This window comes from Artibeus jamaicensis, unplaced genomic scaffold (genome assembly GCF_021234435.1).
Source record: "Artibeus jamaicensis isolate MK-2021 breed Jamaican fruit bat unplaced genomic scaffold, CSHL_Jam_final contig_432, whole genome shotgun sequence".
In the NCBI taxonomy this organism is placed as follows: domain Eukaryota; kingdom Metazoa; phylum Chordata; class Mammalia; order Chiroptera; family Phyllostomidae; genus Artibeus; species Artibeus jamaicensis.
The window spans coordinates 15,085,126-15,112,493 of record NW_026521828.1 but is presented as its reverse complement, the minus strand read 5'-3'; the positions used below and the strand labels follow the sequence as shown (position 1 = coordinate 15,112,493).

General features: G+C 42.8%; 1 protein-coding gene and 1 pseudogene across 2 annotated transcripts in view; one reads left to right on the top strand and one right to left on the bottom strand.

The window, feature by feature from the left end:
- The window catches only part of DPYSL3 (dihydropyrimidinase like 3), a 107,486-nt gene that overhangs the window by 22,289 nt on the left and 57,829 nt on the right, over nt 1-27,368 (bottom strand). For both annotated transcript variants that reach the window (XM_037161895.2, XM_037161896.2), the window contains exons 2-6: nt 11,126-11,214; nt 6,603-6,787; nt 4,000-4,164; nt 1,928-1,989; nt 954-1,034 (exon numbers count right to left, since the gene is read on the bottom strand). In XM_037161895.2, coding sequence (XP_037017790.1) covers nt 954-1,034; nt 1,928-1,989; nt 4,000-4,164; nt 6,603-6,787; nt 11,126-11,214 — 582 coding nt within the window. The remainder of the gene's footprint in view (nt 1-953; nt 1,035-1,927; nt 1,990-3,999; nt 4,165-6,602; nt 6,788-11,125; nt 11,215-27,368) is intronic.
- LOC119061355 (40S ribosomal protein S23-like) lies at nt 25,529-25,965 on the top strand (annotated as a pseudogene).

The window sequence follows — 27,368 nt, the reverse complement described above, 5'->3', positions numbered from 1 at the left end:
TGGGACATGGTAGTAAGCGCTCACGTAATGGCCCCTACTATTGGAATTTAACAGGTCTGGCCTCAACACTGTTCCCATGCCCTGCCAATCACACTCACCCACTCCCAGACAACTAGAATAAAGGCACAGCCTGAGCACTTCTGAGCTATGGAAGGCATCTGTTTTGGCTCACTTCTGCACAGCCTAATGCCTGGCACAAAGTACTCAGGAAATACTCTTTGAAAGGATGAATAATGGTCTCCTGCTATTAATGCTATGGGATGGACTGAGAGACAGCTTACACTCTCTTCTGGCAGCCTCCACCTAGCAGAGGCCAACCTGGGGATAAACAGAACACAGCTAAGACACATCTGTGCATCTAGTACATGAAACAGCCCTAGAGATGGGATGGGATGCAATTTCTGTTTCCTCACAAATGATCGATTTGGGCCTTGGGACCCTCATTTTCATTGCTTGACTAGGGTTTCTCAGTGTGATTTCTAGGAAACCGATGGGATGTCTGATTCTCACAAGACCTCAATTCTTTATTACCTAAAGGCAGTGAGTGCTACCAGATCTGATTTCTGGCTTCCAAGAAGTGCTGCCTTAGGGTTTCTCTTTAAGACAGAGAATGCCACAAAGTTTGGACTCGTTTTGAAAAGAATCAGCAGTGCTGCCTCAATAAAGAGGCCGATTTGAAAATTGCCTCTTCCAGCAAGCCTTTTCTGATTCTCTAGAATGGCCAGATCTCTCCCTGTTTTCCAACAGCTTTCACTTTCTCCCTCACTTGTCTACATTTTCTTCCTTTCCTCCTCTTTGACAGCAAGGCCCTGTAGGGCAGGTTTTTACGGATAACTTAGGTAGGTGCCTTGTACACAGGGGGAACTGAAGCAACGGGAAGCATTGAGGAAACAGATGGGATGAAGAACAAAGCCGGTGCAGAAAGCCCATTCCAGGGAGCCACCCACCATTACCTGCGCGATGATATCCCCGTTCTCAGCATGAACTTGAGCAATGGCTCCCAGCTCTCCCAGGCAGGTGAAGATCTCATAGAGCTGAAATAGAAATGAGTCTTTGTTCCCTTCACAAGCCACTGATGCTTTCAGCGACCTCACTCACATGAGGACTGATTATGAGACCCAGGATGGGATAAACCAGAGGAAATAAGTAACGGGGCAGAAATACAGACTAAAACACGTACAGCTCAAGAGCAGTGCTAGTCCACAGAAACTCCAGAAAACTGCCCATAAACATAACCTATGGTGTTGCCTAAGTGGACAGGGCAAATATGTAACAAACTGCTACCAGCCCCACTGTGCCCCATCATGCACACTCTTGTATGGGATTATCTCCCACTGAGCTGAAACACAGCTTCAGAATCCTTCTCAATGAGTGCTCCCGAAAGCAACAGCAGCCTGGCCAGAAGCTAATGTGACACCCCTGTCTCTCAACTTCTTCAGACAAACCTCCCTTGACCTTCTTACCAGGAGATATGGGATTCAATTCTTGTATTTTCTCTGAAAACTTTAGATTTGTCTCAAACACATTTCATGAATTTCTCAAGGAGAGAGTCCAAGGCAGGCTGGGGCAATCACCCTAAACAGCAGAAGGCCCTCCGAGGTCCTGTGGGGCTGGGTGCCTCCCATGTGCCCTGAGTTCATAGGGCTCTAGGGTTGTTTGGGAGATGGAGATTTAGGCATGCCCTTCCTTCTGTCCTTCTCAGAAAGCTTCTGCAGTGGAAATCCTAGCTCCCTGTCTGCCTTGCTGTGGCCACCCTGCCTGTTTCCTAATTTAAAATGTAGCATGGACAGCAGGGGCTTCAGGGAGCAATCTGGCCCCATGGTCTCCCACAGTGCCTAGAGTGAGTCAAGTTCAAGAAGCCAAGGTCACCAGCAAACAATGGGAAACCCATCCAGATACCCCAAGCCACACAGCAATGGGTTATTACCTCTGTGTTGGACACTTGATATAAATCCTTATAGGCCATGTACACCATGAAGGAGTTAACCCCTGCAAGAGAAAGAAGGGGCAGGGGGCAGGAAGAAGACAGCATTACCACAACCACTCTTCATCCTTTATTCCCACTCCTATAGTCCATAGGGCCCGAATACATTACAGGCTCCCATCCAGTGCAAAGTAGACGCTTCTATTCTCTAAAAGCATTTTCCTATTCCCTTACCACTCTGTAAAAGCAACAATTCCGATGTAACGTCATAGAGAATGGTCTTTTCTTCTGTACCTCTTTCTTGCCCCTCCTGCCCAGCACTCCCCAGCCCACAGGGTCAATAAGCTTTGCTACTACTTCAAGCAGTGTATGAATCATCGAGAATCACTGTAGCTTACTGGTTGTGTTCACACACTGGGGGGTTGCACCACACACAAGTGCAGGGAGCTTGGAACACCTGACCTCTTATCCTTGGGGTCCTCATCTGTAAAATGGAAAAACAACAGTGCCCTGCTTTACCAGATTATTGGGAACATTAAATGATATACACACCAAGCTCTCAGCACTGGCCCTGGAGCACATTTGGTCCATTAATGGACTTCCTGAGGTTGGTTTACTTCGCTATGTAATGAGTGCCTGCCCTACATGCAACCTGTGCAGGGCTGAAACTGAAAGGGCCCTGTCCTTGGAGAACTAACAGGGCTCCTAGCAGAAGTCAAGTGTCATCTTGTGCTTAAATACCCAAATCATAAGGGTTATTTTGTAAAAGATCCATTTTTACCCCAAATAAACTATTAATATTGTAATGCACAGAAATAGGTAGGACTGGGGAACAGAGAGTCATTTTGGAGAAAAGAGGGTGATTTTGGTCTCCAACCACCAGGGCTATCTCAGCCCACAGCGTCCCAGGAAGACAGTGGGTTGTAATTTGAGAGCTTTCCCATCCTGCATGGTTCAACTAAGGGCAGTTTTTCCAACCCTGCCCTGCTTCAGCCTCTGTGCCATCCACAGAATGACCCAGGCCCTTTACAAGGGAAGTGAGTGTTAAAGGCATTCAATTTTCTACCCCAGTTCAGATGCCCACTGTGGAAGGAGATGCCAGAAAGGAGGAGGGGGTAACTCCTCATTCCGAGTCAGGAAGGGTGAGGGCAGAGCTTGTAGGCTGAGGAGGGGGAAGGAAAGGAAAACCAGTCCTCCAGGAGCTTATCCTCTCCCCTCTGACCCACAACACATTCTCTTCCACGGCATGCCCAGCCTGGCCATTCAGACTGCTTGTCTGATAACCGTTCTGCGTCTTGTGACCTTGACTTTGTTGCTCTTCACTAGCCTGTCCCCTTCTCCCCTGGATGCTCAGCAGAGGCCATTTCTCATGCTTCCCTAAGTCTCGGAGCACATTGCGTGTCTGTATGGGGTGGGGTGCATGTCTGTGAAGTAGCTGGCACCCAAAATATAGGAGAAAGTGGAGAATAGAAGAGGCTAAGAAGACTGTGGGAACCTAAATCACGCACTCACTGAGAGTGTGTGTGCACACACTCAGACATGCATTCATGCCTAAACTCCTGGCCTGAGTTCAAACTCCCAGAAATGTCTTAAGCTTTCCTGAGGATGCTGTTGATATATCATAGTCACGGGTTTGATCTTTGGAGTAAAAACAATGGAGTTTTAAAATTGCTAATCTCTTATCAAGTAGCTGTATGACCTTATATATGATGTTAACCTTTCCTGACCTTGGCATCTCCCTCTGTCAAATGGGCAGCATTGCATGGAGGTGAAGGGCAGGCTGTGGGTAGATCTGCTGCTTACTGGCTCTGTGATCCTAGGCTATTTACTCTGAGCCTCAGGGTGTCCATCTGCCAAGTGAGGATAATGACCCCCATCTTGTGGAGACCCCGTAAGGAGTAACAGTGATAGAATAAATAAAGTGCTTGGAGTATGGTGGTGCCCTTATTGGTCAGCATGTATGCTTGAGATCCCAAGGTCCAAGCAAGGAGAAGGGACTTAAATGAATGAATGGTGTGGGAAGATGGATGTCGGGGATGAAGAGACAGAAGGGAGGAAGGCACGTTTAGGCTCACCTTTGTCCTTGATGAGGCTCTGCACCTCCTGTTTGACACTGTCATTCCAGTGGGTGATGTCCACATGCAAGGCGTAGTCACAGCAGCTTTTCCCATCAGCCCACTCTCGCCATTTCTCATAGGCCTCCGTCACACTGGACTCAGGCTCAGGCACCACATGGTCAACTGAGTGACAGAGACCCCAGATGGGTGAGTCGCTGACACAGCCTGCATTCCCCCTAGCATGGGCCTGCTGTTGCTTCCTTAGCCATGACTGCAAAACCTCTATTTTCTGAGCATGGAATTAACCTTGGAAAGAGTTGCTGATGTCCTGTAACTTGTGACTGGGCCAAATGCTAGCCTCCCTATACCTTAATTCTCTCATCCTTAAAATGAGTCCCAAATTGAGTGGGAGACAGAATGTCATAGTGCCTTCCTTCTAAGGTTGTTATACAATGAAATGAGAAAATGCACTGAAGTGCTTCACCTAATGGCTGGCACATAGTAAGGGCTCAATTAACATTAACTATTGATGTAGCCATGCTATGTGCCATTATTACCAGTACTGTAGGGAGTTACTAGAAGAGATAAAGGTGCAACTCCCTTGTTAGGTGGAGAAGGGGTTTTAAAGTTATGTCTGGGCACAAGAGTGACATCTTCATGCTTACTGCCATTGCAAAGAGCCAGTATCAGTTAAATGAACTTGACACTGGACCCTCATGTCTGTATAAATTCTTTGCCAAGTATCTGGTTTCTCTGAGGCCCAAATCTACTCATGTAGTACCTGCAACCATGAATAATATTTTTTTTAAATAATAACATTTACAGTTAGTGAGGATAAGGCAAAAGTGACACTCTCATAGTTTGTGTGGGTAGTAGAGAAAAAGTGAGAATTGGTACAACTTTCCTAAAAGCAATAATAAAAATAGATATCACAAACCTAGACATTTTTCATACCTTGACTCACTGATAATTCCTGTGCCTAAGAATTATTCTGAAGGAAATAAATGATGCTGTGTGTAAAATCTGGGTTCTAAAGATCCTTCTCAGTCTACATTATTACATATATGCATAAGGGAAAACTAGAGACTATCAAAATATTTAATAATAGGGTAGTTTGGTTGAGTACATAAACCATGATACCTTCATAAAACAGGTGATCTGGCATGCATAATATGTGTTGGGGTAGAATAAAAATGAATGAAGGGAAAGGCACCTATGATACTTCACTTTGAGAAAGTGGGAGGCTAAAACACACTGTATCTATCATGATTCTTCTTTTGTTAAATAGGAAAAATATATAGGCAAACTGAAATAGCGATATGGGATTTGTAAGCTTTCTTTTCTTTTGCATACCTAGAGTTTTAAAATGATCTACGAAGAACATGCACATTTGTGTGGGTCTTCATATACTTTTCTTCATTGTCACCTGGAACTCTTGACTTTCCTTCTGCTCCTTCCTAATGCAGAAGACTAAGCAACCTACACATCTCCAGAATGCTGACAAGTTCAACTCCATGACCAGGCAGCAGGAAGCCAAGCCAAGATTGCTCATTTCCTCAGTCCTCTATCTCAGCCACCTAAGTGCACTTATTGGAAAGCAAAGGCACGGAGCTATGTTACTGATGTCTGGACCCACACCAAGGCCTTTGTGGGCAAGCGGCTGCTGAGAAGTCAGCTGGCTTCCTCCCTTTGGCTGGAAAGAGCTTCAGTCTCCCTAAATTGCATCTTTTATGGCCTTGATGCAATTTTTATGGGCTTCCACACTGCACTAGCTAAAGCTGAAGCCTGCTAGAGCTCCCATCAAAAGGAAAATAAAGAAAGTAAGTAATTCTATAGCTTTGGTTGTTCTCTTTTCTTGGGTGGATGTATTTGATGTTAAAATAAACAGTGCTCTTGCTGACCCACCTGGGATGGGGGCTGGGAGGAGACCCAATTCATTGGGATTTCCTTGGGACAGGAAGGACTGCCCTGGGATACTTTCCTTTCAGTAATGCAGTGGCATGCAACTCCCTAGGTTTCTTTGGAATTGCAACAGTTACCAGAAAAAGGGGGGAAATTTAAAAAAAAAGGAACCACAGACACAGCTTGCCTAATTTTCAAGATACAAATTGGTCAAAATACAGCACAGACTAGATAACACTAAATGCCACTGAAGCCCACTCATTTCTCCAGAACTTCAAGTCTTCTTTGTCATTCTCTTGGGGATGCTTCTTAGCACCACTCACATGCTCTGCCATGCTCTCTGCCCACTCCTGCCTGAGACCCAAACTGCAAGTTCTGAAATAACTTTTTGCCTACTATGCACAACTTATTCAGTCCATTTTCCCCAGTGACAGGCCCAGAGATGATCCTTTCTGATTCTCTGTCACCTGCAATGCCAGCCTCTGGCACTAAGGCAGACAGGAGTGATGGCTGCCTGCACAGCCCTGAGCCTCATGCAGCTCTTCTCTGCAGCTACAGTGAGCCACCAGCGTCCTCACTCCAACCTGCTTTGATCGGGGCCCATCAGGTGGCAGGTCTACAAACTGTCTTAAGGGAGGGGTACAAGTCACCATCAGCAAGCTCGGTGGTTAGCCCATTCCTAACACTTGGGACCAGGAATGGGTCACTAGGGTGCTTACTGATCATGGTGGTGCCACCAGCCAAGGCAGCCTTTGTCCCTTGGAAGAAGTCATCCACAGTGGTCATCCCCTTGTAGGGCATCTGGAAGTGAGTGTGGACATCAATGCCTCCAGGGATCACCATCTTCCCATTGGCCTCAATGGTCTTCACACCTCCAGGGACAATCAGATTATCTCCAATTTGCCTAGGAAGACAGCGAAACACCTGGCAGTTTAAAGAGTAACTTCAAAGACAAACAGTATTATAAGGGTTTTAAGCATTGTACTTCTTTATCAAAGTAATCTCTGCAAGTGATTCACAAGCTTAGCAATCTAGAAACAAATAAAGATTGGTTTAGATACAAAACACAGTTTTTATAGACACAAAACAACCCAAGATGCTGTCTGGTGGAAACGTGTAGTACTGTAACCCCAGGGGTTACAGGGGACTGTCTGGAATACAGGATGTGAAATAAATTTTTTTAAATATACTGTTTTTTATCCCTTTCATTTTTTTGTTTAGTTAAGGGTAAGGAATAACATTTGAAAGGGAATTAAACGAATATAAAATAAGAAACTGTTGGGAGAGATTACAGGAGGTAATGAATCATTTGAAGAACAGGTATGTGAACTTAGCTGTCCTCTAAGTGGATTCATCTGGGCTCCTAACTCAAGAGGACTCTGTCTGGGTCCTTTTGCACCGCAGTCCCAACTCCCACTTCCTCCCTTCTCTGACCATTTATCCTGCAATCATGTATGAAGACAGATTAGAAGGGAGGAAGTTACAGATGCAGATGCCCAGTTTCAGCTGCTTTTGTGGGGTCAGAATTTCAGTAGAAGCTTCAAGCCAAGGAGGATGGTTATGACAACCTTACAACCTCCACCCAACATGCCTTCATCCAGGAAGCTTCAGAATGTCCTAGGGAGAAAGAGAAGGGGACTTGGGTGGGATGGAAGCTGATGGGTATGTCAAAGGCACATGACATACGGCAAGGGACAAACACAACTACTCTTGGAACAATGTCACCTCATAGACCAACTCATGTTGTTCAAATTGTAAGTGATTCCACACCCTTGGCTAAATGGCCAGGTAAGTCTGTCCAATATGGATTCCAGGTAGAACTATGATTCATAAGCTCCTACATTGTCTTTAAGTGTCTCCCATCTTGGGGACACATGAGCCCTGATGCCAGTAGCATGAATGCTTCCTCTTTGCTCCTACCTGGCCAAGCAAGAAAGTCTCTTGGAACACTAGAAGTCCACAACTGGCCCAAAATCTTAGTTCTGCCACTGAAGGATTTCTGACATCTCCTAAGAGTTCAAATTCACCACATCACCATAGGGCCATTCCAGAGCCACCACAATTCAAAACACACTAAGGAAAAATTGCAGGCTCTGGTTGTAATCCTAGTCTAGTCCACATACTGGGCTGTTGTGTTTCTGTTTTTTTCTCCTTCACCGACTGTCCTTTGAGGGAAGCCAAGAGCCGAGGGCATGAAGAGCTGCCTAGTGTGTGTGTGTGTGTGTGTGTGTGTGTGTGTGTGTACCATTCTGATGACTAATACGGCACCAAATCTGAAACAGAAATGCCTTCCCTCTCCCTCCACCCAACTAATCAAGGTCACAATGATCCTTGAAGGCTAGGCTTCCATCTCCCTCCTTAGCCACATTTCTACTGGCAGAAAGGTCTAATAAAACTTGTGGATTGGCTCTGGATATGAGGTGTCTAGATGCACAAACTTGGCTTTGCTAGTTACTAGCTTTATGATCTTAGCCATACCTCAAGACCATACTTAATCTTGCCAGGTCTCAACTCCTTCATCTGTAAAATGTAATAAAAATGCCTACTTCATAGGGTTGTTGTGGAAAGTAAATGTTATTATGCTAAGCCTAAAGAGCATTGTTAGGTAGATAAGAAGTCAATAACTCTCAGCTATTATAATTAATAACCCCACTACTCCCATATAGCCCTCTCCTTCTGAATCTCATCATTCTACTAATTTATTATTTTATTTTGATAATGTCTGGTAATACTACATCTGTTCTTTGCACACAGATACACACATACATAGATTTATTCAGTTCCTCTAAAACTCAGTAAAATCCCTAGGGGGAGAGAGCATGATGACATGATGACTTGGGTCCCAGTGGGATCTCCCTTAGCATGTGTCCAATGACTCAGGCAACTGCCCTGCAAATAGTGGGCACCCCACAAATAGTCACAGGCAAACAACTATGTAGCAGCTGGAGGAAATGACAGATATTCTCAGGCTTATGATGGGGTTTTAAGTCCCATAAACCCATCATATATTGAAAATATCATAAGGTGAAAATGCATTTAAGGCACCTAACCTCCTGAGCATCATAGCTTAATCTAGCCTTCCTTAAACATGCTGAGAGTGCTCAGATTAGTCCTGAGTTGGGCAAAACCATCTTGCTGCTGCCGCCTAGCATCACAGGAGAGTATTGTAGCTCCTGTCACTGGCCCAGGGAAAGATCCAAATTCAAAATGTGAAGTATGGCTTCTACTGAAGGTGTATCAATTTCATACACCTGTAAAGTAAAAATATCCTAAGTCAAACCACCATAAGTCAAGGACCATCTGTATTTCTGATTTTATGCTCTGTTAAGAATGTTGTTGGAGACATAGAAAATTTCAGGAAGGGATGAAGATCATGTTTATCCAACCTTGTCTCCACCACCAACCTACACATCTGATGGTTAAATTCCTTACAGAGGTGTCAAACTCATTTTCACTGGGGGCCACATGAGCCTCACATTTGCCTTTGAAGGGTCGAATATAATTTTAGGACTGTATAAATGTAACTATTCCTTAAAAGTTAGGCAAGAGCTTGGTGCTACCACTGGATAGAAACAAGGTGCTGGGCCTGATAAAACAAGGTGGAGGCGGGATTTGGCCCACAGGCCTGGTGTTTGCTCCCTCTGTATCTATAACATCCCTGGCAAGTGGCCTCTAGTCGAATCTAATAGAGATGGCAAAAAGAATTCACTTTGCATATTCAACTCTGGTAGTAGATACCTGAATCAGTGTGTGAAAATGGACTGAGCCTGTATTTAAGATATAACTGAGAAAAGTTCTGTCATCAATCAGTGATACTGTCATGAGCATCAGCTAAGGAAGAAATGCTAGGTACTAAATTGTTTTCCATCTCTGAATCTCTAAATGATGGAATTCACTCATCCAAAGAGAGCCAACTACATACAATCATTTTAATAATAAAAATATAATATCAATCATGACATATTTTGACAAAATTATTGTTTTATATTGGTTAGCTTGCCCAGCATTTCCATTTTTCTACTTCTAATATGAAAAAGTATTTATGAAAATTGGCAAGGCAATTAAACACCAACATCTTACACTTGTTCATTCATTCATTTAATGTATCTGATTAATATGTTGACCTTTAGGAAGTTCTTTATTTTCTTTGTTCTTCTTCTTCCTCATCTGAGAAGAAAGTAATAATGGTAGTTACTTCATAGGATTGCTGGCAGATATGAGATAAGAAATAAAAACACTTAACAGTACCTGATGTGTACTACATACTCAGCGAAAGGTGAGTGCCAAGGGTTCTCTGTGCTAAGTAGTGGGTTAAGTGCAGGGGGTACGGAGAGGAATAAAATAAGGTCTTTGCTCTCAAGGGGGCCTAACAGTGTCGGAATTGCTGCAGTTGATAAGAGCACAAGGTGCTTTGAAAGCTCACAGAAGGGGAAGCTAACTTAGATTTGGGGGCTGGTAAGGAATGTCCCTACGAAAAGTTATACCTAAGCCAAGTTTTCAGACATAAGTAAGAGGTCTCTTGTAACTAGAATCTTAAACTAGCCAGTGAAATTGAATAATATAAACATAAAACTGAACAAGTTCAGGGATGGCTAATAGGATGAGCCGAATACCCCACTTTTATACAACTTCTTCTTACTGCAGGGATGTACCATGCTTTATGTGATGAAAGGCTATGTATATATAAAATCTTTTCTTAAAAGGCACTAGGTAAGTAACCTGCACAGAAATATTACCTGGTTATACTGCTTACAGGCATTCAATAGCAAACCATTTTGTAAAGTAATTATGCATTCCTAAAGTATCTATTTGGAAATCTTGCCTGAAATATACGCCCTGCCTATGCTTTGTACATGTACATCTTTTTTTTTAAGATTTATTTATTTATCTTTAGAGGGGGGAAGGGAAGGAGAGAGAGAGAAAGAAATATATGGTTGCCTCTTGTGCATTCCCTGCTGGGAACTGGCCTGCAATCCAGGCATGTGCCCTGACTGGGAATTGAAATGCGATCCTTTGGCTCACAAGCCCGAGCTCAACCCACTGAGCTACATCAGCCAGGGCTGCCCATGTACATGTTATCTGTCAAGGTTCACTTTAAATGGCCTTTCCACACCAAAACCTTCCTCAGGACACTTCTAAATTACTTATCCTCACCTGAGCTCCTTTGGTACCTATTTTAGGATACTATAATTTGTACACATTTTTCAGCATCCCTAGGGAGAGAAGGGTTCCATATACATACTTTATTAAACCATCTTCCATGTAGATGTCAGCATAAAAGGACTGATCATCGTTGACAATTCTGCCTCCCTTGATAAGAAGCCGGTCACTCTAGAAGAAAAAGAGAACATGAGTCATTCTCATACCTCAGCTTTCCGGGAAGAACAGTCTGCCAAGGCTTTCCCATTTCATGGCTCTTGAAGTCCGGTGAGAACACACTTACTGAAGACATCTATGTACTCAATATCGGAATGGGCTGTATTTGTTGGGGATTCAGTCTTTCTTGTTTTCCTCTAATTCAGATTTTTTCCAGTGTTTCAACTCTTGCTTTAGCAAACTATCATAGCCACTCAGAAACACAGCTACTCTTTTTATTATCTTTCCTGTTTCAGTGAGTGCTCAGTATACCTCGGTGCCCAGCACCCGGTCTGGTATTCCACTGACACGCCACGGTGATTCTCAGAAACAGAACTTAGATCAGGCATACCATGAAAGAGCCTTTCAAAATCTTTAAAATGACTCAGTACTCATGTTATATTTAAGATTTAGGATACTTATACATGTACGCACACCCACACGTTGTGGAGTGTACAAGAAAACCACTCAATGGGGAAAAAGACGTATCTATAGTATTTAACTCAGGGTGAAAAATTATGCAGAATTCATATTTGCTTCATTATACTCAGTATTTCTACATCTTCTGAACTGTAATTTCTTTTTTTTATTATTTTTTAATATTAAATTTTATTTAGTTACTTTTCAAGTACATTTTTTTTAATTTATTTCTCCCATCCCACCCCACCCCCCAGCCCGGTCTCCCCCCTCCCTCCCGTCCCCCCCCCCCAGTCCTCATCTCTGTGTCTTTCATACTTGTTCCTCAAAATCCCTCCCCCTTTTTCCCCTTAAGTTCCCTTCCCTCTCCCCTCTGATCGCTGCCCACTTGTTCTCTATTTCAGCATCTTTGTTTTTATTCTGTTTGCTTGTTTGTTTGTTTTATTCTTTAGCTTCCTGTCAAAGGTGAGATCATATGGTATTTGTCCTTCAATGCCTGGCCTATTTCACTCAGCATAATGCTTTCCAGTTCCATCCATGTTGTTGCAAAAGGTAGTAGCTCCTTCTTTCTCTCTGCTGCATAGAATTCCATGGTGTATATGTACCACAATTTTTTGATCCATTCATTTACTGATGGGCACCTAGGTTGCTTCCAACTCTTGGCTATTGTAAATTGTGCTGCTATGAACATTGTGGTGCATAGGTTCTTTGATATTGATGTTTTAGGATTCTTGGGGTATAATCCTAGCAGTGGAATTGCTGGGTCAAAAGGCAGGTCGATTTTTATTTTTCTGAGAAAATTCCATACTGTTTTCCATAATGGTTGTACCAGTCTGCAATCCCACCAACAGTGAACTAAGGTCCCCTTCTCCCCACACCCTCTCCAACATTTGTTGTTTGTTGCTTTGTTTATGATAGCCATCCTGACTGGTGTAAAGTGGTATCTCATTGTGGTTTTAATTTGCATCTCTCTGATAGCTAACGATATTGAGCATCTCTTCATGTGTCTCTGAACTGTAATTTCTTTATTGCTTTTATTATTAAAATTGTTTTTTATTATAAGTCACTAAAAATTACAATTCAGATGTGGTTTGGATAAGTAAGCCAACTGTAAACAATGCACATAGGCTCCAAGGTTATTAACAAAAAATAAGCATATACTTCACATATAAGTCAGGAGAGATAAATCAGTTTCAGCTTTCAGAGATTTCTTTACCTGAATGGAGCTCAGACCATGCCCTGAGGGACAGATGAAGCTTTGTTAGGTTAGAGAATTCTTAGGAGGGTGACTGAGTGGACTAGAGCAAAAAAAAAAAAAAGGAATGGCAGGTTGGACTTTGTTAAGATTTTAACCTAAGGACCCCATCCATCCATTATTCATCCATCTGCTTATTTAGCAAATAACTATTTAATATTTAATACTAAATAGGTGAGGAGGTACAAATTGTGAATGAATCATACCAGGTCATAGCTTTTATGGATATTAAAAGGTAAGTCTGGCAATAAAGAAAAAAGAAAGTCAACAAAAATATAAAAGTATATTAAGTTTTCCAAAATATAGGGGAGTGAAGCTTGTGTAAACAGAGGCTGGAAAAGGCCTTTTGGGGAAGATCAGTTTGGATGGGGGTGGAGATAGAGAACCACAGGTAGATGGAATGGAATGTGCAGAAGCCCTGAGGAAGGAGTAAGTTTTGTTTCTTTGAAAACCTGAAAAAGATCAAGCAGGGAAGTGGCATGAAATGAATTTGGTGAGACAGGCACTGGCTTTCAAAGAGGACATAGGTTTTATGGGGAAGGAAGCCCCCGCACATAAGCTGACGTATGGCTTCAGAGATAAAAGTGAACAGAGGCAGAAAATGATAATTAAAACTAGGAATCCATGAAGGATAAAGCAAATTACCACTTAGTTTCTCCTGTTTCCAAGGTATTGCATGAGAGCAAGAAATGTCATCATGCCGTATTGTCAGGGGAGAGGATTTAAAAAAGATGCAGATCAATGAGGCACTTAGAAAGAACCTACATGTGTGGCAAGGAGATGCGCTAATGAGGTCAAATACAAATTCCCAGTATGCATGACCTATGAGCCCCTCACAATCTAGCCTCAGTCAGTATTGCCACCCTTCTTTCTATCACATATTGCCTGGTATTTTATACAGTGACAAAGCTAAGAAGCATGTTGTTCTTGTGACATATTAGACTCTTGGGCCACTGAGCTTTTGTAAAGATGTTCTCTCTGCTTTCTCATGTTTGCCTGGCATTGGACAACCATCCTCCCTGTAATCCAACCTCCAGGCAAAGGGTTTCTCCTCCAGGACACATTACCTGACTTTCTAGCAAATTCCACCTACTGCCATCACAATTTAGTTCAAATAATTATATTGTCCTATAAGAGCTGGTTTATTGTTCAATTGTTTTCTGACTTGACCAAATAATATTCCTTTTGAAACCATGTGTCTTTTGATTCTTTTATTACTTCTTGCAGCCCATCTTTGATAGCTGTTAAATGGTGGTCAAATGAATGAGTGAAGGGTGGGACACAGGAAGACCATCTGAGTTAAAAACTATGTGAAGTGGCCAAAAAATTGGACTTCAAGAAAAATTAAGAAAAAAACTTGAAGTCGATTGTAATCTGTTTTAAAAGTACTTGAAAATCTGTAGGAGGCCTTCCTATGGCTGTGCTTCCTAAGAGAGGAAAAATGGACTTCCATGTCCAGCTCTGGCCACTTGTATTTTATAAACTCCATGCATGGCTCTTACGTAGTCATCAGCCAGCTCAGGACCAAGTCACAGACCAGTAGCAGAAACCACTGTCCCAGGCACATTTCTGTGTGTCTAGGAAGACACAAGATGACAGAAGAGTCTCCAGCAGGAGCTTCATAACAATATTGGGTGGGCCAAAAAGTCTATTTAGTTTTTTCCATAAAATAAAAGACGTTTTGAAAAACGTCTTTTTGATTTGGATATTGTATGTCAGCTCTCTCCCACGTGGTAAAATGTTGATTATTCTCAATTAATGTTTCTATTTGATCACTATCAACTACAACTGGTCTATCCATGGAGCATGGTTCAGCAAGAAATCTCCAGCAAAAACTTCACAAACCACTTTTGACACATTTGATCAGTATCAGCACCTTCTCCATACACTGCACAATTCTTTTTGCATTTCAGTTGCACTTTTACCTTTTTTGAAATAATAAAGCATACAATGCTGAAAATGTTGCTTTTTTCTTCCATTTTCAATATTAAAATGGCTACACAAAAATTCACCAATTTTGATTTTTTTAATGCACACTGATATGACAGCTATCACAATGCAATCTAAAAAAATTGTTTCAAACGAATTTCAAGACAACTAAGTGCTACTAGAGTCACCATACAGAACCAAATGAACTTTTTAGCCAAACACTATGAGCTCCCTCTCATAGCTCAGTGCTTTTCTGATGTTCTTTTTATCCTTCTAACAAAGAGCTGAAATAAGCTGGTGTTTGGAAAGGAGCCAGTGACTGCCATAACAGAGACCAGGTCTGAAATATGACCATCTTTTGCCTAGGGACATCTAGCCCTAAACCACTGGAATGACCATTGCTTCCTTCAACAAGTATCAGATGTCAACCAGGGGCAAAAGCTCTCTCAGGTCCATTGTGCTCAGGGAATCAGTAAGAGCTGATCTAAGTGGAATTAACACTATTGAGATGGGAATCATTGGAAACTCTTCAGATGATAATTAAATAAACCTACTTTGGCTCAATCATCAGGAATCTAAATAGAGATACCAAAACCTCAACTCACAGAACAACCAAGAGAGGCTGTCCCTGGGATCCTCGGATTGTCCCCTAACTTTTAATTAAATAGGTTAACAAAACTGCTGTATTAAAATTTTAACTCTTTCCATGCATGTGGGATGGACAAAGGGCAGCCCAGGCAAACTGCCATCAGACCCAAAGAATCTGAAAAGCAAGTCTTGGGCTTGTCATTGAAGAATGACAACTACTGACTACTCCCAAGCCATCTAAAACCAAGCCTCACCTATTACAGAGCATGCTTCTCTGTGAATTCCTGGACCAGCTTCATAGAGGAACACAAGCTGGGGTCAAAACCCAACAAGACGAACAAATCTGCCATCTAAGATTAAAAGGCATCCTTGATGATGTTAGAAAGGACAGGTGAACTCTATGTGGGCTCTCTACTTTCTATTCCTACCACCTAAAGTTGTCAAGCACCCATGCGATGATGCCCAAAGAGGTAGAAGGATCTAGTTTGGTGTCTAGTGATGTTTCTCATGTAATGAGAGATACAGAGGATGACAGTATTGCTAGAGCACACTGGGATAATCTGGAGGGCATCGGGAATGCAAAATGAAGCTACTCAGAGCCTGAAGCAATCAGCCAAGGACTCTACCTGCCTTAGACCCTGCATTGTCACTTAGGGCTGAGTGTGGCAAGGTCTTACAGCCAGTAGGAGTACCAGGCATACCAGCGGATAAGGGTGGGTATAGCTGGGTTCTCCTACTGCTGGGAGAATCAGGCAGACCATTTAACTAGGCATGTGATCTTGAGTTAGAACTTAACCTCTCAGAACCTCAGGGTTTTTATTAGCTAGAAGTGGAAAATAATAGCTAGCTCATCGCACAGGAAGCCTTCCAGGTATAAGTGAGAGGAAAAGTGTGTGTGTGTCTGTCTGACTTTATACACATGTATAAAATATCAAACACACAAGTAAACCCCTCTAAATATTAGCTATATTTAGCCCATTCACATCATTTACATTACCACAATTTTTTAAAAGCCTTAAGAAGTATGTTGAAAAGGGTTGATTATTCCCAATTTCCAAATGGGCAGAGAAACACAAAGAGACGAATGACTTTCTCTGAGTGACAGAGTCAATTGGTTTCAGTTGGAAGCAAATCGAGGTCTCCTACCTTATGAGACCACACCCATTTCCATCCAAAGCCACTGTACCAATTGTTCTTAAACCTATGCAAGTGGCCCTTTATTTTTTCTTTTTTAAAAATTATTTTTAATTCTTACCCCAATTTTTTAAATTGATTTCAGAGAGAGAAGAAGGGGGGGGAGGAAGAAAGAAGGGATTGAGTGAGAGAGAGAGAAAAGTTGATGTGAGAGAGAAACACTGATCAGTTGCATCCTGTGTGTGCCTTGACCCCCGAACAGGGATCAAACCTGCAACCTCAGAACGTGCCCTGTCTGGGAATTGAACTCGAGCCCTTGTGGTGTAAGAAACAATGCTCCAACTAACTAAGTCACCAGCCAGTGCTGTTAAGTGGCCCTTTTTGACAGGACTCTTCTCTGTTCAACACTGCATTTGACTGTTCCAGTGCTGAAGCTGCTGACTGGTGCTCTGTGGTGGGTAACCAGGAATCCAGTAATGTTTCCTCCATTGCTTATAAAACCAGGGTGGTAAACCTGGCCCTTGTGGCCTGAATGTGTCAGTGCAGCTCATAAAGGACCTGATTTACAATCCCGGGTAGCACAGGTCCTTGAAGTCTAATGAAATGATGAAGTTCAACTTTTTTCCTTCACTAAGGTCTAATAATAATTAAGACAAGCCACTCTAAAAAAAATTAGAAGCTTGTGAGAAAGAGGGAGGAGGTGCGGAGAGAGAGAGAACAAAGGAAACAGGATCGGAGGGAGAGTGGAGGGGAGGGAAAGTAGAAGAAAATAAACTCTACATTAACAAGAGAGGTTGTTAAGAATGGCTACGATTCAAAGGAGAATAGAAAATGAAAGAACAGAATCTTGAACTGAAGCCTAATGGAAATGTTGGTTCCCATTTTCATTTTCCTCATCTAGTCTTCAATTTAAAGAACTGAAATTTTCACCTCCATCTATCTGAGGTGGTGAGAACATGCCCTCTGAGAACCAGAGCTCTCTGTGGATCCCCTCCCCCACCCCCACCCCTGCCCCTGCCCTGTCAATAAAATCAGCCTGAGAATAGTACTTAAGGCTTCTGCATCCCACACTCTGCAGACATTCCAGCAGCTCAGAGTAAAAACTAGAGTCCTAGGAAGGAAAAAAAAAACAAGATGTAAAATGGAGAGTGAGTCTTTCAAAATCCAATATTTTGTTAACTTGTGCTCAAATCACAGAATACTGACTCTGACCCTTGGTGGGAACTCAAGATTCTTTTAAATTCCAAAGGAAGGTGCTGATGGCTATGTAAAATAAAGTCTCTCCTGGGATTAGATTTGACTCCCTGAAAACACTTCTACTCTTAAGAATACAGCAGGATGGACAGACTACATGGATGAAATCTCGTTTTGCTTCTCCAAAGCAACCTCATTTAAAGAAGAGAGAGAACAGGTTTTCTAAGATGATAGTCCAGTGGAGTCAAAATGATATTCAGAACCAGTTACCGAAGAGCCTCTTAGGACACTGGAGATTTCATCCTGTTTCTGCTGTTTATATGCACCTTGGATGAGACACATGGACATGGGTTTAAATTCTAACAGAATTCTAACACTAATACTACCTGTATTAGGTAGGACAAGTGACGTTACCTCTCGTGCTTCAGTCACACCATCTGTGAAATGGAGACAAAGATACCTCTCTTGTAGGGTGCTGGTTAGGATGGATTGGGGGTACTCTATGTAAAGGGCTGAACTGTGCTTGGCATGCTAGAAATGCTTAACACATGTGAGCTACCCTCATTATTATTATTACTTATCATTGTACATGGCCACTGTAATCTCCCTTCTCACAAATACTCAAGAACTGAACTAACATTTTGTTCATCAAAATCTGGAGACCTTGCCATAAAGGGAATTCCAGAGACGCCTGTCCCCAGCCAACCCTCAGCAACTGTTCTCAGCCCTTGCCACCAGCAGCCAAGGTCAGCCAAGACTTCTCCTTTTAACTCCCCCACCCGCCTCAACCCTGGCAAGTTCTCGGGGCCCTTCCAGGTCATTTCTCCACTGGAAATGAGCCTCCAAGAGGAGATAACAATCTACTTGCTCTCTTCTGGGCCCAGAATGTAGAGTGGGTTGGAGAGGTCTCAAACCTGCCCCCAAGCCCATACTGCCTGCATAAGGCATGAATCTGTTTCTAGGACCCTTGACGACAAACATGCCATTGACACAGAGAGAGAGAGAAAGGTCTGGAGAAAATACACATCCTGGAGAGCAATGCCGTTTCCTGGCTCTGAGTCCTAATTGAAATGGGGCACAGTTTGGAGGGTTGGTTGGCTATTCCAAACTTCTCAACTGCTACAGACAAATCTCAGGAGCACTCTTCCTTTCTCTAATTATCCAACATACTACAACCAATGCAGTGTGCTGGGTGGAGGTTAACCTGGGACACTCCCTTCAAAACATAGCCCCCTAAGCAGCATTATCCCAAATGAGAAGCCCTTGTCACCCCATCATGTCTGGTCTGGGCTTGCAGGGGCAGAAAGCATGGTAGAAGTAGAAGGCTAAGGAAGCAGTAGCTGAGGGTAATATAAACCAGAACAAGGGTGCTGCTCAGTCTTCTCCACCAGAACATCCAGGTTTGCTATGCACATTCTTCCCTCCCCAGAACCTCATGTTCACCCTTCTAGAGATGCAGTTATCAAAGGGCCAGCTAAATTAGGTAGCCTGCCCTCGGCCAGAGTGCAGTGGCGGGGGGGGGGGGGGGATGAACTATAAAGGCTCCTTAATCCCAGTCCCTGATAACAGTCTCTACACCCATAAGCACGGCTCCAAGCAGGGATAAGCACAAGTGGATAACCAGGCCAGAACCTGGGAGGATGGGGAGGGGAGGGACAACCCAGCTCCACACAAGAGGAGCCACAGAGCCTTTCCATTCTCTAGCAGGAAGGGTGGCTGGGCCTGTGAAGCCCAAACCTCAGTCACTTGCACACTATTTTCAGGATATTTGACATATCCTGGTACAAACTGTACTATTATTGACTTAGTATCATGCTGAAATAAATGTCTTTTAAAAGAAAACACTCTTTACCTCACATAAATTCTAAGCCAGTATCACTTACCATAAAAGATATTATATCTAGGAATAAAAATGCTGCGAAGTTTTGGCTATATTCTTGCTGCCTTCAAAAGGGTTCTAACAGCTGAGCTCAGATCTGCTACCTTTGTTAAAAAGGAAGTGTACCCAGTGTTAGGAGGTGTTTAAAACACACTGGCACTACACCGAGACCTTTTCCTTGAGCTACTCAAGAGGGCTGTAAAAATTAGCAAGGGGACAAAATTTCTCATGTGAGTCAATGTGATTAAATATCCTCTTCCAGAATCACTGAAAATGATCTAACAGAACAGCAGAAACACCACCCCTGTTCCCAGAACACAAAGTGATGTGGGCCAGCATGGGTTGACATGGGGCCATCAGAAGCAAAAGCAGGGTCCGAAGCAGAGCCACAGGGACCTACCAGGTCCTGGGCAGCATAGCAGATGGAGGAGACTGTGGCAACCATGAAGGATCCCTGGGTCAGTGGTTGGGGGAGGCTGAGGGGAGGCAGAGTGGGCGAGGTTGAGTGTGGAAGCAAGCATGTCTAATCAGAAAGTAGGATGGTGCAGATGTGGGTGAAAGAACAGTGGCATGTTTTCAGCTGGGCTTTGGGGAGGGGAAGTGGACAGGATGCTGCCTGGGATGGAAACTGGCCCTGAGAGCAGCCTGCAGAGCCACCCAGAATTCAGCAAGCAGCCCAGGGGGCATTAGAAGCTGGAGCTACATTTGTGTCTCTGCCACTTACTTGTATGATTTTAGGCAAGTGACTTGATGTGTCACTGGGCCTCAGTCTCCTCTGCCAAGTGAAGGTGTAGCTCTCCAGAGGGGCCTGTTTATGTAACTATAAGGTACAGATCACCAAGCCAACCCCAAGCAGTTATTGTGAGAATTAAATGTCATGCTGCAGGGTCGGACACTTAGAAAAGGCTCCGTAAGTTGTAAGCATTATAAATATCACTACTACTACTACTACTACCACCACCGCCACCACTGCTATGCTGCCATCTCTACTTGATTGCTCTTCTTACAGAGATGCACAGTTGAAGGCAAATCCAAATTGCAGTGCTAACAGAAGTTAGCTATCACTATTATAACTAAAGTGCCTGAGAAATATGTGGCTCAGGACCCAAGTGCAGAGTAGAACTCAGACTAAAGAAAAGTCAGTGCTTCCAAAAACTCATTCATGGCCATGTTTGGTCTGGCTTTACATGATAGTTTTGTGTTTTATTATTTTTTTGTTTTGTTTTGCACTGCTCCTTTTTAGCACCCCATCCACACACACAATGGGTGCAGGCTCTCTGTGCAAACGCAGAGTAGAAAATGGGGCTCCCACTTCGTTCCACCAGGATCCTGCATCTGAGTTCCAGGGCCTATACAAAAACCACATGCCTGCGTCATCAGGCAGGAGAGCCTGGAACTTCAACCCAGGCTTTGATCCAGGGATAAGCAGGTTTAATAATTCATTCCTGAAACAAACACCTGTGTGGCTACTGGCCATGAAGTTGTATGTCAGGTTTATGGAGAAGTGAAGATGAGATCATAAAAAAAGTAAGCCATGAACACAAATAATATAATGTGAAATAATAAAAAAGAAAGGGTACTAGATACTGTATCCAGCAAAGCTATCATTTAGAATGGAGGGGCAGATAAAGTGCTTCCCAGACAAGCTAAAGCTAAAGGAGTTCTTTATCACCAAGCCATTATTATTAAAAATTTTAGAGATTTATTTAAGAAAAAGATCAAAACTATGAGCATTAAAATTGCAGTATATTCACCATTATCAACAATTAAGTCTAAAAAGCAAACTAGGCAAATAAGTAGAACAGAAACAGGATCATAGATATGGGGATCATTTGGAGGATTATCAGTTGGGAGAGGGAAATGGGGGGATGGGGGGAGAGGTGCAGTGATTAAGAAGTACAAATTGGTAGATATAGAATAGACAGGGGGATGTTAAGAACAGTATAGGAAATTGAAGAGCCAAAGACCTTATATACCTGACCCATAGATGTGAACTAAAGGAAGGGATTGCTGGAGGGGATGTGGAGTACTGGGTGGAGCAGGGGAAAGAGGAAAAACTGGGACAACTCTAATAGCGTAAGTGATAAAATGTATTTAAAAAACAAGATAAAATAGCCAGTGGAAAAGAAGAAAAGGTGAAACAGTAGACACAGTAAAAAGATCAGCAGTTCAGGGAGGTGGGGAAAGAGGTGGGAGGGGTGACAATGGACCAGATGGAGCACTGAGGATTCTCAGGACAGGTGAACTAAGACGCTTTATGGTGGATATGGGATGGTATGGACATGTCAAAACCCACGGAACTATACAACCAAAAGAGTGAACCTTAATACAGAACCGTGGACTGCTGTGGATAATGTATAGATAATGGTTCATAACTGGCGTATAACGAATGTTCCACACCAATGCAATGTGTTAATAAAAGGGGAACCTCTGAGATGAGGAGAGTAAGGAAGGGTGCAGGAGAGCTCTCTGTACTTTCTACTCAATGTTTCCGTAAACCTAAAAATGGTTTGAAAAGCAAAATGGAGAGAGAGAGGTGCTGGGGGGAAGAGAGAGAGAGGGATCCTCTGTTGGGCAGATAACAGAGAAGTGATGGGTCTTGGGAAAACAGCTGCAGATACAGCCAAAGGCAATTCTAGTCAGAGAAAGGGAACAGTAATTTCTAACTAGCACTTGCTGAAAACTTCCTATGTGCCAGGAACTCTTAAAAAGCCTTATGTAAGCCCTGGCTGGTGTAGCTCAGTGGATTGAGCGCGGGCCTGCGAACCAGAGTATCGCGGTTCGATTCCCAGTCAGGGCACATTCCTGGGTTGCAGGCCAGATCCCCAGTAGGGGACACAGGAGAGGCAACCACACATTGATATTTCTCTCCCACTCTTTCTCCTTCCCATCTCCTCTCTCTAAAAATAAATAAATAAATAAAATATATTTTTAAAAAAGCCTTATGTACATGTTTAATTACCCTCAATCAAATGCTACAACTTCTGTGTTGTTGTTACCTCCACTGAATTAATGAAGATGTGGAAGGTTAGGGAGTTCAGCTGATGGTCCAGCATCACGTAATCAGGCACTGGGAGAATGAATTGTACCAATGCAAGAAATTCATGCCAGAGGGGATTGTGGAGTTGTGCAGGGTCCTTTGTGCTTTGGGTCCTGGAAGAGGGGGATGATGCAAGAGATATTTGGCTGGGGGGGTTGACCTTTATTCTAAATCCTGGGAGCTCTAAAATCCTGGGAAGGACTTTAAGAAAATGAGTGAAATACAATTTCAGAGTAAAAAGAAAAATTAAGATGACAAAAATGGCCATGCTGGAGATTAAGGAAGGAACTAGTCAGAAAGTAACAGCAAATGGCAGAAAAAAAGAAGCAACTTTTATCACTTATACTGCCAAGAAACATATGGGATACTCAAACTGGATTACTGGAGAGAGTTTGGCAAAGGGATTATTTAGCAAGGTGTGAGCCAGGTTTAGGAAAATTAAATGGATATGCAGCATCCAGGGACCAACAGTTGAGAATCATTACCATCCCCAGGCCCGAAGGAGGCAAGGGCAAAGGTCTGATAATGGGCAGCAAAGAGGGCAGCTGTATGAAGAGGTCTTTGGTGTTTTTATTTTTTAAAGATTTTATTTATTTATTTATTTTTAGAGAGAGAGGAAGGGGGGGGGGCAATGTGTGGCTGCCTCTTGTGCCCCCTACTGGGGACCTGGCCCACAACCCAGGCATGTGCTCTTACTGGGAATTGAACCAGCAACCTTTTGCTTCTCATTATGGTGCTCAATCCACTGAGTCACACCAGCCAAGGCTAGAAAGGTCTTTGTGACGGAAGCTGTGACCTTCAGTGAAGTCATGCACCTGGCAAGAGGCAATCAGGGAAAATGCCCTGACTTGATGTTCACTTTTTCTCCAATTTCCAGTCTCACTAGGTGCCCAGGACAAAGGACCTACAGATGCTGACCAGGCAGGTTCAGGGCAGGGAACAGGGTAGAGAAAGGCACAGAGGTTATCTGGAGAAGCAAGCAGGAAACATTTAGCCCAGACACTAAATATCCAACCATGGGACATGATTTCATAAACTGCAATATAGCCATGCTATATATTATTATGCAGCTATTTTTGTAAATAGGTTAAATTGGCATCTTGAACTGAAAAATCATTGTTTGTCATCATTTTGATGACAGACAAAATATACTCTATATAAATACATTTAATTATTTTTTTGTGTGAGGAAGAGAAAGATTGGGAAGGATGCCCACTAGGTTATTAATACTGGGAGTGGTAGGAGGAAGGGAAGCAGGGGGAGGAGGCATGAGGAACTTATTTTTTTCCTCTTTCTCCTCTATTTCTGACATCATTTCACCAGTTGCACAATGCATATGCCATTTGATTATTTTTCAAACAGATTTAATACAGAAAATTATAAAAAGGAAAAAGAATAAGGTGATTTCTGTAGTCTAGTGTGACAGCAAGAATATGGGTCAGAAAATGCCTGTGTACTGCAAAGAAGGCTGGAATCAACTAAGCAACTGAAAGGGAATGGAGACCCTGGCCGAGTAGCTCAGCTGGTTAGAGCATCGTCCCAATACACCAAGGTTGCAGGTTCGATCACTGGTCAGGGCACATACAAGAAACAACTAATGAATGCATAAATAAATGGAACAATTAATCGATGTTTTCTCTCAATTTTTTTTAAAAAAGGGAATGATGGAAAGTGATGGGTGAAAATTGACTGAAATTTTGAAGCAGGATGGCAGGAAGGACCCAATAATAAAAGTGGAGAACAGAAAGGAGAGTAACAAAGTTGAGGCACAAGACTGTGAATAATAATTTAGATATATTGGTCAACCACACAGCCACACAGAGGATAGCTAGAAGTGGGGGCCTGTGATTTAGAAGAATAGTCAGGTATTCATGGATGAATTTGAATAATGTCACACTGAAAATCACTATACTGACTGAAAGGTAACAGAGGATCAGAGAAGAGCCCCTGGAATTTGAGTCAAGGGCCCTGGATTCTGGTCATAATTCTGTGACCCCAAACAAGGCACTTAGCCCTTCTGGGCTGCTGGCCAATGTGTGGTACCCACTTCCCTCTTTCAGAAGTGCTTCTCCTCTTTGATCACTCCTGACTGGCGGCTGGCTCTGACTGAGCCTTTAGAATGACAGGGGAGCCTAGTGAATTCCCACTTGATTGCTTCTAAGAAACAAGAAACTCTTTCACTAAATCTGAAAGCCAGCCAAAATGCAATTCTCAGAGGAGGAATGCGGGCTCTGGGCTTGGAATGTGTGAGCGGCACCTTCAAATGACAGGCAATTATTCTCCATCTATTTGTGATGGCCACAGGGATTCTTCTCCAAGTCTGACCTTATACTTTTAAAATTGGTGGGGGCTGCCTGGGGATTGTGGTTGTAAGCACACAAACCACTGGCTTATGCAACTTCCTAAAACTGGCCTGTGGTGGATGCATTTAAGAGAATATACAGCTGCAATGTTGTAACTCACACCACGCTGCTGTGGAAAGGGCCCTTGGAGAGACAGCGTGGGAGGAAGGAACTGTTTCAAAGACCAGAGATGTTCCCCAGTTTGCTCTGCTCTGGAGTCCAGGCACCAGAGTCTGGGTTAGTGCAGGATACTGTCCATTCCATCCAGGCCTCATCACTTACTTTGTGGCCAAAGAATTGATGTGCCAGACAGCCTGATAAAACGGTGAAAAAGAGGGGACTCTGGAGCCACAGTCCTGGCTGTACAATGAAAGAATTTTCATCTGCCCCAAAGGACTGACATAAGTATTAAGCCTAGATTTGGATGCATAGTAGCTGTTTAATAAATGCACATTTCTTTAAAAGTTGGATGCAAATGCTTTTTATTCAGTCAGGCCCATGGTGCTGGCAAGATGGGAAAGTGTCACAGACTTCGTACTGCCAGGAAGCTCCAGAGCCACTGACAACAAATAGAAATGGTACAATAAACAGTACCAAAAAAAAGTTCATTTGGGCACAGCCCTGAAGGCCAACCCTTTTGGAGGCACTTCCCATGCAAAGGGAAGAAGGAAAGGTTGAAGCCAAACAGCCAGATTCTGCCATCAGGGTGTGTGCCAGGGTCTAGCTGGTCAAGAATGTCTAAAAAAACAAAGTCACAGCCTTTGTACCCAGTGATGGTTGTTTGAATTTTATTGAAGAAAATGATGAAGTTCTGGTTGCTAAATCTGGTTGCAGAGGTCATGCCGTTGGTGACATTCCTGGAGTCTGCTTTAAGGTTGTCAAAGTAGCCTTAGGCAAAGGCAAGAAGGAAAGACCAAGATCCAAAATTCTGATGGCAAAAACACTGTAATAAATTTTCATATGTCCCCTCCCTACAAAAAGTTGGATCCACATCTTCTCAACTTATTTCCTTTCTCTCACCTGGATGCCTCCTCACCCTTTCCTCTATCTCTAAAAAGCAGCTTGACTTTTCATTTCTTTATCTTTAAATACCTTTTGAAAGAACACAAACACACTTCCTAGGATGGAGTATGGGGTCAGAGGGGATAGTAAAGATAACTCTTTTTTTTCTGGCTCTTTCTTCACACAAAAGCAGACAATGGTGAGGACTGATTCTCTTGGTCACAGCCATCTCTCTGCCTAGAAACCTGCATACCTGCAGCTCTCCTTTCATTTGCTAGATGGGTAGTTATCAAAGCAGTTGCCATTTTTGACTCTTGGGTCCCAAACTTCTCCAAGTTACATTGACGGAGAAAATTATAGATGGTTTGAGAATAAAGGCTTTAAGAAGTCAGGCTGACTTTGAAGGAAAAGAACCCTTGAAATAGATGCAATTGAGGCTCACTTAAAAATGATCAGAACTCAAAAATGAGACTAGTGGGCAGTTAATCCCATAATGAAATATTACTTCATCTTCAACAAAGATCTAAGATTGTACACAACAGGCACCTCTTGGGATGTACTCAAGACTGCTTTGCCCTGGCCAGCGAGGCTCAGTTGGTTGGAGTATTATCTCATAACTGAAAGGTTGTGGGTTTGATTACCAGGTCTGGGCATGTATGAAAGGCAACAAATCAGTGCTTCTCTTTTTATCTGTTTCTGTTGTTTCTATCTCTACCTTTGTCTCTCTAAAAGCAATGAAACAAGAATGTCCTTGGGTGAGGATTAAAAAAAATTCTTTAGAAGACTGTTTTTACTTGCAACTATCACACTGACATTACAGGAATATATTCCCTGCACTTGAACTCCTGGTACCTTTATCCCTTCCTGTAAAGACATAAAGTTGCATGTACCAATCAATATTTTTCTTCCATGTCAATGTTTTTCTTCCTCTCTCCCTCTCTCTCCTTCTCTCTCTCTAAAATCAGTAATATATCCTCAGGTGAGGATTAAAACAAAAGTGGTATGACTACTGAAGTTTACAGAGGCAGGTGTCCCATGCATATAAAGCAAGTTGTGACATGTATTAAGTTGTGCAAATGAGTCACAACACTGCAAGTCTCTTCAAGTCTCCTCAGACACAGCAGTTTTCATCCATGTTTTTTTTTTTAAATAATTGATGTCCCTGTTATCCCAAATCTTTTAATCAGTCCACTCATTCAAGGCTAGACTGAGCGAGGCCTTTGTGAATATAGCAGAGAAAAACCTACACATCATCCCTATTGCCAGGGAGCATACAGCCTCATAGCTTTCTGATAATATTGTTTCCTTGATACTGTTCTCCCCAAACCACTTAATCCAAAGTAAGCACAT